Source organism: Lutra lutra, chromosome 4, assembly GCF_902655055.1.
Source record: "Lutra lutra chromosome 4, mLutLut1.2, whole genome shotgun sequence".
Classification (NCBI taxonomy): Eukaryota; Metazoa; Chordata; class Mammalia; order Carnivora; family Mustelidae; genus Lutra; species Lutra lutra.
The window spans coordinates 155,973,217-155,990,094 of record NC_062281.1 but is presented as its reverse complement, the minus strand read 5'-3'; the positions used below and the strand labels follow the sequence as shown (position 1 = coordinate 155,990,094).

Below are 16,878 nucleotides of genomic sequence, written 5' to 3'. Positions count from 1 at the left end.
CCTGGGTCAGAGGGAAGCTGGGAAAAATACAAAGAATGATTGAAATCACATACAAGAAGAATTCACATGGGGAAAATCATCCATGATCCCCTGATCTCCTCAAGGTTTCAGAGTTCTCTTTAGGCTCTCCTTTGCATTTCCTCACTTCATCTTCCTAGCAACTCATGAGGCAAGAAGAGCAAGGATTATTTTCTCCCTCTGGTAGTTAGGGAAACAGGCCCATGGAGGAGAAAGTTCCCTCCAGATCACATGACGAGAGGGCAGAGAGCCAGGACTAAAACCCAGGACTCCAGAGTCCTAGGTCAGTTCAGTCCTACAGACCCTGATTCTTCTGTTGACCAGCACCAGACCCAAGAGTTCCTGCAGTGGGCCTCAAATGGAACTAGTGGAAGGCCCTCTCCCACTCATCTCTTTCTACAGGCCTCCAGTGGTTGCTTGGCAACCAGAACCCAGCAGTAAATGGCCTCCAGTCAGGTCTGTTGCTGTGGAGTTACCAAGTCTCTCTCCCTTCACACCTGTGCATGCTCTCACTCTCTAGTAATAAGACTTCTCCCCCACCCCCACCTCCCCAGTAAGATTCTCTTCTTGATGCACAGTAATTAACCTCTCATGAAACAGAGGGGGCTCTCAGGGACCTATGCAGCCAAGGACCCCAGGGAACAAAGCACTACCAATGCCTTCATCATCCAATATCCTCCAGAGATGAGAGAACTCCTTTTGTGAATGGTCCTGCTCAGCAGTGCTCAGAAACTCCTCTTGTTCTGTCTCTACCTTCCACCCTGACAAAGGCTTTCTGAAATCCTTAGAGATCAAATTGGCTGGAGAAATTTAATTGAACACTTCAGACAGCACCTGTCCTGTTCCAGCACTCCTAGAACCACAGGAAAACCTGTGAAGGGACCCAGTTAGCCTCTGCATATGAACTAGGAGCAGAGGGGAAAAAAGAACCTAACATTTATTGTGTTCCTAATACATGCCAGGCCCAATACTATGTTATCACATGTAGCCCCCCATCGACAAACATGTGCGCCTTTTACAGTTGAGGATATTATCTATTCACAGAAATAAGGTAATTTACCAAAGCTCACATGGCTTAAAAAAAAAATCACAGAACGTTTGTTTATAGAAGTCTATATGTGTAAGTTGATATATATAAATAGCTATGTGTTCCTCCTCCTTCCTAAACAATTAATGGATCATCCAATTCTGTAAATTCCAATCCTAAATCTCTCTCAAATCTCTCTCATTTCCACCCCTTAGGTCATTTTGTCAGTCTTACTATTATGTTCCAAGTGCTGTATTCTCCCAAAATTCATACACTAAAGCCCTAACCCCCAATATGGCCATCTTTGGAGATGGGGATTCTAAGTTAGTGATTAAGGTTACCTGGGGCCATAAGAATCTGGTCCTGATCTGATAGGATTAGTGTCCTTATAAGACAAGACACCAGAGAGCCTGACACTCTCCATACATAAGCCCCAAGAAGGGCCATGTGAACACAGCCACCTGCAACCCAGGGGAGAGCTCTTACCACACATCAACCTAGCTGGTACCCTGACCTTGGACTTGCAGTCTCTAGAACTGTGCGAAAACAAATTTCCATTGTTTAAGCTACCGAATCTGTGGCATTTTGTTACCATAGCCGGACCAGACTAATACACTTAATTCAGGCCCTTTATAACTTACTGGAACCACTGGCTTCTTTGCCTTGTTTCCACCTATCCTCAAAACTGAAGCAAGGGACTTTTCTAAAATGCAAAGCTGTCCTTGTTAAAACCTTTCGGTGGCTCCCCACTGTCTGGCAATGGTCTCCAAATTTAAGCCCCTGTAAGTAAGGCCATGTGAGCACATTCCCACATCTATTTACTTAGATCATATGTACATACTTATCTACTTCTGTACACAAAAGATGTTAAAATACATAAAAATGATATAACTACTATCTCAATGTTCACATTTTAATGTATTTATGAACAGTACAGAACTTTTTTTTTTCTATTGGAAAGCACACATGCACAAAATCTCTTCGGTAATTTTTTTTTTTTTTTTTAGCAAAAGCAATATGATTGACTATGTCAGATCTAATTAGGTCATCATTGATTTTACCTCTAAACATGTTTAACAATGAACTTGTGCTGGGAGTCAGAGAAACATCAGTTCAGCCATTTTCCATGCTCTCTTGGGCTTACTATACTGAGTATCGTCTTCAGGCAGAGGTTTCTTTGCAGGACACTTTTAAAACCACATATCCATTGTGAAGGTTTATTTAGTTAAATCAGGTGGTATAATGAGTAAATCCACTGCAAAAACTCACAACAGCTGGACATAAATGAAGGAGGGAGGGAGCCACCACTGCAAATCCCTTAGAAGGACAGAATGTCTTCCCTTACTTGGAGACTTTTTGAATTCAGAATATATGACCATGTGATATGGAGATCACATGAAGACATCTTTGTCAATCCACATAGGAAATATTAGTAAACATGCATTTTATGTTCATAGATAAAAATAAATTCTAGGGGTGCCTGGGTGGCTCAGTGGGTTAAGCCGCTGCCTTCGGCTCAGGTCATGATCTCAGGGTCCTGGGATCGAGCCCCGCATCAGGCTCTCTGCTCAGCAGGGAGCCTGCTTCCTCCTCCCTCTCTGCCTGCCTCTCTGCCTGCTTGTTCTCTCTGTCAAATAAATAAATAAAAAATAAAAAATAAAAAATAAATAAATTCTAATAGTTTCTTCAGCTCTCTCAACAATCATCAGGTAGGTAAACTATGGCCCATTACAAGAAACTTCTATTTGCTGTGAAAGGTCTCCCTGACCTTCAAGCTGCTGCCTTCCAGCAAATTTCTCTCTCAGCACCCCTCCCTCCTCTTCACAGCCTTGCTCCAGTTCCCCTATATTGCTCACCATGCCCCCATATCCTGTGCTCTCATCTCTCCATGCATTGGCTGTGAAGAGGATGTTAGACCACACAAGGGGAAGCGCTCGGCACACATACTTAATAAATGCTTATTGAATCTCACCATATGATCGGCAAACCAAATGGCAGTTAAACCAAAGTGATTCTTCAATTTTAGCCTGCCTCAAAAACCACCTGGAAGGCTTGTTATAACACACACATTTTTGGGCCAGAGATCAGAGTTTCTTACTTAGTGGGTCTCAGGAGGGGCGTGAGAATTTTCATTTCTAGCAAATTCCCAGGTAATGCTCCTAGAACCACTGAACTAAGTAGTCTGTTCAGCTCTCACATCTCTAATAACTCCTAAGTCCTCAATACTTTTAATAGAGACTAACTGAACAAAATAAACTTTTATCTCTATATAAATTAATAATTAACTTTATCATAAATGGAAATATGGGCTCTGTAAGACTCAACAGCACAGTGTAGAGAAAAGAGCACATAACTTGGAATCATCAGAAGGTCTGAGTTGGGAATCCCACTTGGCAAATGTGTGGTCCATCTAACGCAAGTTAGTTACTGAGTCTGGATTTTTTCCTTCTGTAAAACAGGAGTGAATTAAAATAATATCTGCCCCGTGGGGTTAATTGTAAGATAATAACATATGGAGATAATTTATAAAAAGAAAAGTGTTGTATATAGCCAGTAAGATATATGCACAATGTATTAATGTACATTTAACAAGTTGAATGGAGAGATAATAAATAACACATGCTTTTAATACTTTAAATCACTAATTTTCAAAATTTCCAATTCTGGTACTAATTCATTATTGAAAAGTATATGATCCACACTTTACTATATCATCTCAAATATATACATACATACATACTCATTCATTTAATTTGTACCACTGTACTAATAAATTTGTAGTAAATACCAATAATAGTAGTTGTGGTGGCCAGCTTCCAAGATGGTCCCCAATGATCCTCACCTCCCAGGATTCATACCCTTGTTTACTTTCCTCCTACACTGATTCAGTGACCTGCAGAGTACTCTAAGTCTAAGTAATAAGAGACATTGCCACTTTCTCTCTGGTTTCTTGGCTCTCTTCCCCTGGGGGATGCCATGAAGATGCTTAAGCAACTACATGAAGAGAACCACATGGGAAAGAACTAAGGCCTCCTGCTAACAGCCAATACCTGATACACATGAGTAAGTAGCTTTGGAATGGGACCCTCCAGCGCCACTCAAGCCTTCAGATGACTGCAACCCAAGCCAGTATCTAGCTACAACCTCCTAAGAGGCCACTGGACAGACACCAAACCACTCCCAAATCTTTGATCTACAGAAACTGCATAATAATGAATTATTGTTGTTTTAAGCCATCAAGTTTTGAAGTGATTTGTTATACAGTGACAGATTATGGACAAAAGAACTAACATTTACTGTGCATTTACTATATTCCAGGAACTATGCTAAGAAACAAGAGCCTTATGATGTAGATGTTATTATGATCCTCAAAAAGGAAAAGGTAGCCTAAAAAGGTTAAGTAATTTAGTCACAATTCCATGATTAATAAGTGGCAGAACTGGAAGCTGAATCCAAATTTCTAACTCCAAAGCCCAGATTCTTGGTCACCCATTTGTATGGGCAGGATAAAGCCTCTTAGACAGTTAAGCAGCAGAAGCAACTGAGTTCCCAAGAGGAGAAAATCTTCTATAAAATCAGCGAGGGGCAGTCCAGAAGCCAGGCCTTCAACAGCACTAGTGCTTGATGCCCTAAGACCCAGAAGTTCCAAATTGGCCCCCACCTCCCAGCCCTTATACTAGCAGACTAGTCACCCCCTGATAATCCCATGCAAGATGCCCAGGACTCACCCAGATTTGCAGCTTCACTCGCTTTTCATGGCGGTAGACTGTCTTCACCTTGAAGTCAATGCCCACTGTGCTGACGAAGGCTGGGGTAAAGGTGTCATCAGCATAGCGGAAGAGGAAAGAGGTTTTACCAACGCTGCTGTTGCCGATGATGAGCAGTTTGAACATGTAGTCAAAATTCTGGTCAGAAGCATCTTTGACTCCAGCTTTAGTATCAGTCACTGAAGCCATCTGTAGGAGAGACCTGCGGTCACTCAGGAACACACCTCCAGTGTCACCAATCTTTAATGGTCACTCCACCATTCACACACATACACTCCACCCAAGCATCACTGAAGAAACACACAACCACAGAATCACCCGAGTACTGCACCTGCTCCAAATGTTGTCTCAGGATTGGGGTGGAACACCATTCCTCCCATTCATTCCTTCTGCAAATATTTACTGAGCACATTGCTCTGGGTCAAGTCCTATGCTGAGTATAGGGACTACAAATATGAATCAGACAAGGGGTATAACCTATGAGTGGCCACAGATTAGAGTGAAAAAGCATGTAAACCCAGGTAACAAGGCAGTAGATAAGTCATAAGATAGAGGGAAGCCTTGGCCCAGGAAGCCCATAAGAAAACATCTAACATCTAAAGCAATTAGAAGGCATGATGATCAGGACGCCTGGGTGGCTCAGTGGGTTGGTTCTCTGCCTTCAGCTCAGGTCATGATCTCAGGGCCCTGGGATTGAGCTGAGCCCCGCATCGGGCTCTCTGCTCAGCAGGGAGCCTGCTTCCCCCCCACTCTCTCTGCCTGCCTCTCTGCCTACTTGTAATCTCTCTCTCTCTCTCTCTCTCTGTTAAATAAATAAATAAATAAATAAATAAATAAAAAGAAAGAAAGAAAGAAAGAAGGCATCATGGTCAAGGAGAGTCTCCCACAGGAGGCAGCTCTTGAGCTAAATTTTGAAAAGAAAAAACGAAAACAGTAAACACATGAATATTCCAGAAGAGGCTCAGCATACGGTTATCATTCCCCTCCTTCAAAAATGTTCATGGCTCGGGACGCCTGGGTGGCTCAGTTGGTTGGGCGGCTGCCTTTGGCTCAGGTCATGATCCCAGCGTCCTCGGATCGAGTCCCACATCGGGCTCCTTGCTCGGCGGAGAGCCTGCTTCTCCCTCTGCCTCTGCCTACCATTCTGTCTGCCTGTGCTCGCACTCTCTCCCTCTCTCTCTGACAAATAAATAAAATCTTTAAAAAAAAAAATGTTCATGGCTCCCCATGGCTCTAAAGATCTAAAGATCTTTAACCTGTTTAGGTTAAATAGGATAACCTGACAAAGAACCAACTAGCCAAAGAATAAACTCTCTAAAATTTATCTTCCCCTCAGCCTTCTCCCTACCAACCTGTGCCACTCTTACACCTTTTATGCCACTTTTTTTTTAAAGATTTTATTTATTTACTTGACAGAGATCAGAAGTAGGCAGAGAGACAGGCAGAGAGAGAGGAGGAAGCAGGCTCCCGGCTGAGCAGAGAGCCTGATGCGGGGCTCTATCCCAGGACCCTGAGATCATGACCTGAGCTGAAGGCAGAGGCTTAACCCACTGAGCCACCCAGGCGCCCCCTTTTATGCCACTTTTAAATGACACACTTGAAATATGTCATGTTATTTCTTGCTTTGTTCCTTAGACACATATTCTTTCTGTTTACAACACCCTTCTAAGAAACTCATCTTCATCCTTATAGATCTAAATGAAGTCTCACCTTCCCTGTGCAAGGCAGAGGCTTGCACTCCTGCCTCCATGCCCCCAGAGTACACTATCAGCCCTGGTATCATTTCAAAACTGTTTACTACTCCAGCTACTCCTTCAAACCAAGTATCTTGGACTTAATGTACTTCATTTCTGCATCTTTAGCCTCTAGGCACAAGTCCTAGTATATAATAAGCACTCAGTAAATGTGTTCTGGATTAATAAAAGTTATGTCATCCCTCTGGGACTCAATCTCATCATCTGGAAAATGGAAAGGACAATTTCTGTCCTGCTTTTCTTACAGGGCTGTTACAGGACTCAAATGAGATAACAATAAGTAAGACTTTAATAAACTGGTAAATCCCACACAGCTGCGAACATAAGTCATTATTGTTCCAAATCCTTTAAAGCCTCAATCCTTTTATTTATTTTCTTATTTGCTCACTCATCCATTCAGCAAGTATTTATTTATGTGCCAGGCCTTCCCTAAGATCCCAGCTCTCTCAAACCTGCCACCTTTCCTAGATCACTTTGGATCTGAACCCCATAATCCAGCACTCGGCCCCACAGTCCTATTGGAGTAGCAGGTGCCCTACTTCTCCACCTGCAATCTCTCCTTATGCTCAGCAGTGGGTTCTTGGACAGGCTGTGTAAGTGATCAGAGGAGGGTGAGAGGACAACCCTCACATGACATAATGTCCAGGGTGTCACTCTCTTTAGAAATTTGTTTTTGAAGGAAAGAGTCAACAAAACCAAAAGACAACCGACAGAATGGGAGCAGATATTTGCAAACGACGTATCAGGTGAAGAGCTAGTACCCAAAATCTATAAACAACTTAGCAAACTCAACACCCAAAGAATAAATAATCCAATCAAGAAATGGGCAGAAGTTATGAACAGACATTTTTCCAAAGAAGACATCCAGATGACTAACAGAAAATGAAAAAATGCTCAACATCACTCATCACAAAGAGGTACCACCTCACACCAGTCAGAATGGCTAAAATTAACAAGTCAGGAAATGACAGATGCTGGCAAGGATGTGGAGAAAAGGGAACCCTTCTACACTGTTAGTGGGAATGCAAACTGGTGCAGACACTCTGGAAAACAGTATGGAGGTTCCTCAAAAAGTTGAAAATAGAAGTACCCTACAATTGCACTACTGGGTATTTACCCCAAAGATATAAATGTAGTGATCCTAAAGGGCACGTGCACCCCAATGTTTATTTTTTTTTAAAGATTTTATTTATTTATTTGACAGAGAGAAATCACAAGTAAGCATAGAGGCAGGCAGAGAGAGAGGAGGAAGCAGGCTCCCTGCTGAGCAGAAAGCCCTATGTGGGGCTCGAACCCAGGACCTGGGATCATGACCTGAGCCGAAGGCAGCGGCTTAACCCACTGAGCCACCCAGGCGCCCCCACCCCAATGCTTATAGCAGCAATGTCTACAATAATCAAATTATGGAAAGTGCCCAGATGTCCATCAATAGATGAATGGATAAAGATGTGGTATACAGATACAATGGAATACTACTCAGCCATCCAAAAAAAAAAGGAATCTTCCCATTTGCAATGATGTGGATGGAACCCATGGGTGTTATGCTAAGCGAAATAAGCCAATCAGAGAAAGATAACTGTCATATGATCTTGCTGATATGTGAAATTTAAGAAACAAAACAGAGGATCATAGGGGAAGAGAGGGAAAAAAATAAGACAAAATCAGAGAGGGAGATAAACCTCTCATGAGACTCTTTTTTTTTTTTAATTTATTTATTTATTTGAGAGAGAGAGAGATCACAAGTAGAGAGGCAGGCAGAGAGAGAGAGAGAGAGGAGGAAGCAGGCTTCCCGCCGAGCAGAGAGCCCGATGCGGGACTCGATCCCAGGACCCTGAGATCATGACCTGAGCCGAAGGCAGCGGCTTAACCCACTGAGCCACCCTTATGAGACTCTTATGAGACTCTTAATCATAGGAAACAAACTGAGGGCTGCTGGAGCGGACAGAGGTGGGAATATGGGGTAACCGAATGAAGACATCAAGGAGGGCACGGGATGTAAGGAACACTGGTTATTATATGCAACTGAAGAATCACTGACATCTACCTCTGAAACTGCGAGTACATTATATGCTAATTAACTGAATTTAAACTAAAAAAATTTTTAATAAAAAAAAAAAGAAATTCCTGTTTTTGTTCCTCAAAAGAAAAGAAAGAGATTTTGACTGGAGGAATTAGCTTTATAAGCCTCTGAGGTGACAAGGACAAGAAACTGACAAATGTAGAAAATTGAAAGCTCTCTTGAAGAAAGAAAGGTCACAAGATATGTAGGATTATTAACAGGTTTTAATGATGTAAGAAAGATGTCACAGTTCAAAGCCAACGGCCAAGAAAGACTACTTGAGACATCTTTGGTGCAAAAAGGTGACTTTATTAAAGCACACCAACAGGACCGGTGGACAGAAAGAGTTGCTGCATGGGGTTGTGAAAGGTGGTTAATGATAAACTATGGGGTTGGGGAGGTTAGGAAAAGGGAGGTTTCAAAAGAACTTTTATATGCAAAAGAGGACCTACAAGATAATGGATGCCTTGCCATTGTCAAGTTAAGGTTGTTTTCCCCTCTCTCTAGGTCTTAACATTAAGGTTGTCGGGAGATGCCTGGAGGAGCTTTGCAAAAGTCCCAGCCAGGGGTGGTAGGTTGCCAGGTGTCAGCTCGTGCTTAGTCTTCAGCCAGCCTTCCCGCTGCCTCATCAAGATAAGACTGGGGAAGGGTTGGGCTAAGTAGGTCTTCTGCCTTTAGCAGGGTCGACACTGACTTGGAGACTGTTGAGTCCCTAGAGGAATGTCACTCTGTCCGTTTCAAAGACTTGTCAATGATCTGTAGGTAGTAAGGAAATGTAATGGTTTTTCTTCTGCCTTTGTTTCTCACATCATTTAATATGCCACCAGTAGCCTTGGGTGGCCTCTGTTCTTCCTTCTCTTATCTCCCAGCTCTCAAGCCTTTATCCGAGACCCTCTGTCCCATTCCTGTATCAATCTGCCTCATGACAATGCTCACCAGTGGGTTTGGAAAATGCCCAGGACACTTGGACATGTGGAGCATGTATATGGAAGAAGAAAGTGAGACCAGAGAGGAGGTGCCATCGCTTGCTTAAACTGTCTTACAGCCCTAAGTTTCCAGCTTTTCATGGTACAAGATGCAGAGCCTGTTTCAAGAATTGGCAATTCATGGGGCGCCTGGGTGGCTCAGTGGGTTAAGCCGCTGCCTTCGGCTCAGGTCATGATCTCAGGGTCCTGGGATCGAGTCCCACATCGGGCTCTCTGCTCAGCAAGAAGCCTGCTTCCCTCTCTCTCTCTCTCTCTGCCTGCCTCTCCGTCTACTTGTGATCTCTCTCTGTCAAATAAATAAATAAAATCTTTAAAAAAAAAAAAGAATTGGCAATTCAAAGGAATTATGCTTTCTTTCTACTTAAAACAAGGGAAGCAACCACAACAGCCTCACACCATCCTCTACTACTCTGCTTACAGTCGTTTCTGTTTACAAGACAGAATTTCTGCTTTGAAAGTGTATATTCATCATAAAAAATTAGAAAAGAATACAAGACACCCCATCCACTCAGAAACTGTCATTGTTAACATTTAAATGTATTCCCTCCCTTATTTTCTTATGCAACAAAATACCATCTGTTTTTAAATTATATTTTATTATTTGTTGATTTAAAAAGTAATACATACATTGAAGATAATTCAAACTTTTACTGTTTGCAAGCATTATCTTATCACCATTTGTAGCTGGCATTATTTTCCTAATTTTTATGATAAAAAATAAGTAATATATAACCTAAAGATTGATAGTGAAAAGTTAGTCCTGTTTTCATCCCTGATTCCCAGCCTCTCTGTTCCTCTCCCCAGAGGCAAATATGATACCAATGTATGTATTTTTCAGGGTTAGTCTTTGCATTTACAAACATAGAGGTCTGTTTATATTTTTTATCTATATATAAATGATAGTATACCATATATTCTTGTCTATTATCTTCTATGTATATTTTAATAGCTGAGATCATACTTTCCATTCCTTTTTTTAATTTTTTTAAGATTTTATTTACTTATTTGACAGAGATCACAAGTAGGCACAGAGGCAGGCAGAGAGAGATGGGGGGAGAAGCAGGCCCCCTGCTGAGCAGAGAGCCTGATGTGGGGCTCAATCCCAGGACCCTGAGATCATAACCTGAGCTGAAGGTAGAGGCTTAACCCACTGAGGCACCCAGGCACCTTTCCATTCATTTTTTATCCTGCTTCTTTTCACTTAACATCATACCATAACTATTTTTTCTGAGACTTTTAAAACTCTTCATAAATGTCATTTCAATTGACTACATCGTATTCCATCCTATGGATGTGTCATAAGACCATTTCTTTAATATCATATCTTTATTTTTCTATTCTTAATTATTATATCTTTACATAAATATTTGCTCAGTTTCCTATTTTTTCCTTAAGAAAGATCCCTAGAAATGGAACTGCTGGTTAAATAACAGCAGTTATAAATAAATAAACTTTCAGTAACTTTATGAAAACACAGATTTGATCCTTAACCTCATTTCACGAACTCTATCTCATTTTATCTTCTAAACCTGGGAGGTAAAATTAGGAGGACAGATATTATTATTTCCATTTAATCAAGAAAGAAACTGAGAACCAGAAGTTAAGGATTTGCTCAAGCCTCACAGCCAACATTTGAGACTAGACTTAGTACCGTGCATTGTTATAGGAAAGTTCAAAATCCCTGCTCTATTCCTCAGCTGAATTTTTGGGCAAGTCATACCACCTCTCGAAGTCACAGCATTTTTACTTTACAATAGAAAAAATACTACCTCCTTCACAGAGTTGTGGTATAAACAGAATGAGCAGTTGCCATATGTAATCAATCTAGCACAGTTTCTTGGCCCATGAGAGGTACTCAATAAATATTATTTCACTGGCCCCTTTAATTCACTTCTGCAGTCAAATCTTGTTCAACTGCTCTCTTCCTAATCTGGACTACATCATTGGAGCTTGTTTTACAATTAGCTGTCTGCCTCCTCTTCTGGATTCCTCTGAGTTTTATCCATCCTTACACCCTGTCAACACTGGACCTATAGCAAATCTTTAGGGCATGTTATACCTCTCAATAAACATTTGCTGAGCACTGCCATGTGCTAGACTATTGATGTAAATGTCATATTATTAGTCTTCATTTTCTCTGATGCAGCTGTTTACACTCTTAGATTTTTGGAAGAAGGGAACTGGAAGTCGCAGCTTTACCATAACAAAAAGGCTGGCTCCTGGTCCCAGCTTTCCCAAAATTCAACGTATGAACTTGGGCAAGTCATTTAAACTCTGAACCTCAATGTTCTCATCTATGATATGATAATATTCCCTACCTCCGAAAGCTGCGGTGGATTTTAAGCAAGAGAATCCATATAAATGTGTCTCTTAAACAGTGTTGGGAAAAACACATGTGGCCTTGTGGGAGAATCGGTGGGGAAGGTGCCTGCCTTTATGAGCTACGTCTGCCACAGGGAGTGAGGCAAGAGTAAAAACTAGTTTCAGTTCCTAATCTGATCCACTTCCCTTCATTTCACAGGTTAAAAAAAAAAAAAAAAAAGGAGGCTTCCTAGAGAAGTGATTTGTCCAAGGTCATAGAGCAAGTCAGTTGGAGTACCATAACTAGACCTTCTGTTATTTAATGACTCCCAGACTGGATTAGGCTTAGGAAAATTTCAAACTTCAACATGTTTAGGGTGAGTAAAGAAGCATCTCCAGCACCCTGCACAGCTCTTTTCTACCACCTGCCATACTGTACTGTCAACATCTGTTTATGTGCACACAGCGTAGCTTTCCCAGTAGGTGGTGTGAGAATAGGGAGAGGTGGAGGGCAGAGGTTCTGCTGAAAGGCATAATCAGATGGAGGCATCCCAGGGAATCTTTTCAGCAAGGTGGCAGGGGCTACACGGACATCTGGAAGAGAGGCAAAAAGCATCCCAGCAGGCAGCCGCCTGAGGCAGATATGAGCAGACAGGTCACTGCACAGTGGTGAGTGCAGAACGCATTTGTAAGATAATCATCAATCAGATCTTTCCTGTCTTTTGTGCCAGTCACATAAATGATACAGCTGGGTAGCTCACTGTCTCTGTGACAAGCAATAAAGATGAAGGCCCAGGGACCATCTGAGAAATCATCTCTGGTCCCAAGCTACGGGAAAGAAGGAAACGACCCCTCTGAGGACTGGTATGAAAAACAAGGCTTTCAGTCTGATAGGCAGCAGAAAGAAGCACTAAGAAGCTAACTCCAGCTAGGAAAGAGGGGAGAGAATAGGAGAGAGCCCGAAAATATAGTAAGAGATCAACTCATTACATGCAGTAAACGAATGAATGAGCCTCTCTCTTTCTCTCTCTCTTTTTTAAGATTTTGTTTATTTATTTCAGAGAAAGAGAAGGGAGCACAGAGAGGGAGGGAGGGACAGCGGGAGAAGCAGACTCCCCACTGAGCAGGGAGCTCAACACTAGACTCCATTCAGGATCCTAAGATCATCATTTGGGCTGAAGATAGACAAACACTTAACCAACTGAACCAACCAGGCACCCTGAACTTCTCTTTTGTTTTTCTGTTTTTTTTTTTTTTTTTTAAGATTTTATTTATTCATTTGACAGAGAAAGGGAGAGAACAAGCAGGGGGAGCAGCAGAGGGAGAGGGAGAAGCAGGCTCCCCACTGAGCAGAAAGCCTGACACAGGGCTTGATCCCAAGACCCTGGGATCATGACCCAAACTGAAAGCAGACACTTAACCAACTGAGCCACCTAGTCACCCCTGAACTTCTCTTTTGATAGAGCACAAATTGAGTCCGAGAGACCTGGACTGAGCCCTGGCTCTTTCAGCAGTTGTAAACCTTAGGCAGATCAGTTTTCTCATCTATAAAATGAGTTAATCAAAGACTTCCTGGTAAACTGTTGCAAGAATTAAAACCAATATATGAGAGAGTGCTTTATAAACCCCTTAATTTTTTTTTTTTTTTTTGGTCTGTCTGCTTCATGTTTTCTTCTACCAAGTCATTCTAGGTAGTAGAACTAGCTTAGGGTTCCAAATCAAACAAACTAGATTCAGTTTCCAGGTCTGTCACTTATTAGCTGTGAGACTTTGGCAAGAAATTTTACATGACTAAGACACAGTTTCCTCATTTGTAACACAAGCATTGTTGGGAAAATTACAGTCAATGTTGGTAAAGCATCTAGATAATATATGACATATAGCAGGTGCTCAATAAACGTACTCCATCTTCTCATTGGGAATGTTTATTTAGTGAGGATAGGAAAGGAGTTGGGCAAATGTGGACCTCACCCTATTATATGCAAACTCCGCCCTAAAGCCACACTACTAACTTGTTTAATTCAACCTTTTCTTTCCAAAGATTTTATTTCTTTCTTTGACAGAGACACAGTGAGAGAGGGAACACAAGCAGGGAGAGTGGAAGAGGGGGAAGCAGGTTACCCGCTGACCTGGGAGCCCAACGTGGGGCTAGATTCCAGGACCCTAGGATCATGACCCGAGTCAAAGGCAGATGCTTAGCAACTGAGCCACCCAGGTGCCCCTAATTCAACTTTTCTTTAGACATTCCCCAACCTAGTACAGTCAGCCTAGCCCAGCCCACCTCTTCACTATTTCTCCAAGTCTCTTCGAGCCACAGAAACTGTATCATAATAGCTACCATTTATTGCACACCTACTAAATGCCAGGCACTCTAAGTGCTCTCGATGCATTTTATCTTGCACAGAATGTAGGCACACCTGCATAATATTAGTGGCCTCTCTCTTTTGTACACTGCTTTATAGCTTATAAAGCTCTTTTCACCCATGTTACCATATTTGCTTCTTACAACAATTGAGGGGGGAGAGTGATGAGTGAATTGGAGGCAGGAGCACCAGCACAGGTCAATTGTTCACTGAATCAACATTCCCTGAGCATCTACTGTGCACCGCACCCCATTCTGTACTCTGGGGAGGTGGAGAGGAACTGTAGGGAGTTCTGAGCTTAGGGGGTAAATCTTTTGAAACATCCTCTATGGGTTATTGCTATTTCTCTTCACATCATATTCCTTAAGAAACTGGAGACTTATTTACTGGACTGCAGATAATTTTTGAGTTTTGCCTTTTCCCATAGTGTTTCCTCCGATAGGAACACAACTCCTCCACTGCTGGCTAATTCCTTCATGACCAGAAAGACTTCCCTTACCCATCGTCTTCTGGCAAAATGTCTTCTCTGGCTAACACAAGGTGGGATTTCCCACTACTATAGCCAGGGCTTTTCACGGTATTCCATGGTCTTTCTCCCTTTATATGCACAGAACAGGTGGACAGTCACCTATAAACACACATTCCTTTTACTGTCCCCAACCCCTTTCCATCTGAATTTCAGGAAGTTGGGGTGGAGGGCCCTGTCGTTCTCCCACTCACCTCCACACCTGTATTAGCTTCTAGAGGCTGCCAACCTGCCCTCCCTAAAGTCCTTCCTATGTCTGGATTCAGGAACAGAGGCAGCCAGTGGATGAATTTTTCTGTCCAAAATTCTCTTGTCTGGGATCCCAGGTGGTGGTGTAACAGAGTTCAGCGCCTGCGCCCCCTCCTAGGCCTTCTGAGTAGCTAAGACAGATTTAGCACCTGGGTGTCTATGGACTCCGCACGGGTCCAATTATCTTTTCACCCTCACACAACCCACACCTGCCTTCCTCCCCAACCTAACCCAACACACCCACTATCCTAATCTCTCCAAGCTCCCAGACAGTTTATCCACCCCCAGCCGTCAGTGCCCCTCCACTCCCCACCCCTAGCCAGAACTCAGGCGCCCACTGCCCATATCCAAGGCCACTGCCTTTTCCCTCCACCAGCTCCCCGCCCCCTTCCTCTGCAGTCTGGGTAGACCCAGCCTTGCCTCCCACCTTCCCATTCTTGCAGGCTTCCCTCCTCCGAGCCCCACCCCCCCAGCCCCCACTCACGGTTATCCCCGGTGCCCGCGACAAGCTGCCTCAGGCTCCGCATCCCTTTCGCTCCTAGCTCTCGATTCACATGCCCTCGCCCTCTTCCCCTCTCCCCGACCAACACCCATCTCTGCCCAGCGCCCCTTTCCCTCATCACCTCACTCCTCTCAGCTCACCACGACCCCTGCAGACCCTGTCTACTGCCCTCCACGCCGCCCCTTGCCCTCGCTGTCCTCAGTGCCCTCGCTCAGCGCCCGCTTCACGCCTCTCGGCGGCCTGGCACCCCCTTCCCGCACTGCCCCTCTCGGTCCCTCCTTACATCTCCCCGCCCCCAACGCCTCATGTTTCCCCCCAGCAAGCCCCTACTGGGCTCCAGTGACCACCCCTTTCCCACCTGCCGCCGCCCCCTGCCCTCCGAGCACCCCTCGCGGTCCCCGCAGTCTGGTAGACCCCCCCCTCAGCGCCCCTTCCCAGGCTACGCGCCTTTCTCCCGGCCATGGTGCCCCCTCCTCAGCGGCCTCCCCCAGCCCCTTATCCTCGGTGTCCCCTCCGCTGCCCGCACTCCTCAGAGCCCGCTCGCTGTCGCCAGTGCCCCGAACAGGGGTGGGTCCCAGATTCTCTCCGGGCGGGGTGCACGAGCCGCGCCCCTTACCTGGGACTCCGGGTGCGGGACGAGCGGCTGGATGCTGGTAAAGCAGCGGGACGGCGGACCTGGCGACACGCAGCAGAAGGCTCAGCCGGGTTCTCGGGCAGGGCGGTGCGGGGCGGTGCGAGTCCGTGCGAGTCTGTGCAGCTCGGGTCTAGCACCCACCGCGGCTACTTAGGGCTAAGGCTCCGGCTCCCGCTCCGCTCCGCTACCGCCGCATCCAGGCCCCACCCACACCCCGCCCAGGGGCGGGGTCCGTGTTCGCTCCGCCCCGGGCTCAAGCAGCCGGCAGGTGCAGGAACTTCGTTGTATCTTGGACCCGCCCCCTCCGCTCCGAGTTCGCAGATATGTGGGTGACTACCGTGATTTGTCTTAATTGTCACATCTCATTCAACAGACTGACTGAACTTACTATGTATGGTCATCAGAGAGCTTTGATAATAATGTAGATGATGATGGGTATGCAGCTTTGCCATTTCCAAAGCACTCTTCTGTCCTATTGCTTCACACCCACAAAAGCCCAGGGAGAAAGGCAGAACCTGGGCCGCTGACTACAAGAGGAAACTAAGTCAGAAACCTGGGCATTGTCCTCTAGTCTATGCACTCCTTCATTTCCCACATCCTATCAGTCTGGTAATAACAGCTCCTTAATATATCCTATCTCTACCCTTCCTCTCCATCTCCACAGCTCTCACCCTGGTTCAGACCTCATCACT

The 16,878-nt window shown here is 44.2% G+C and overlaps 1 protein-coding gene across 1 annotated transcript in view; it reads right to left on the bottom strand.

The window, feature by feature from the left end:
- Positions 1-16,373, bottom strand: part of RAB3B (RAB3B, member RAS oncogene family) — a 67,497-nt gene extending 51,124 nt beyond the window's left edge. The window contains 2 exon segments of the mRNA XM_047727999.1: positions 4,774-5,001; positions 16,169-16,373. Coding sequence (XP_047583955.1) covers positions 4,774-5,001 — 228 coding nt within the window. The 5' untranslated portion in view covers positions 16,169-16,373.
- Positions 16,374-16,878: the final 505 nt, after the last annotated feature.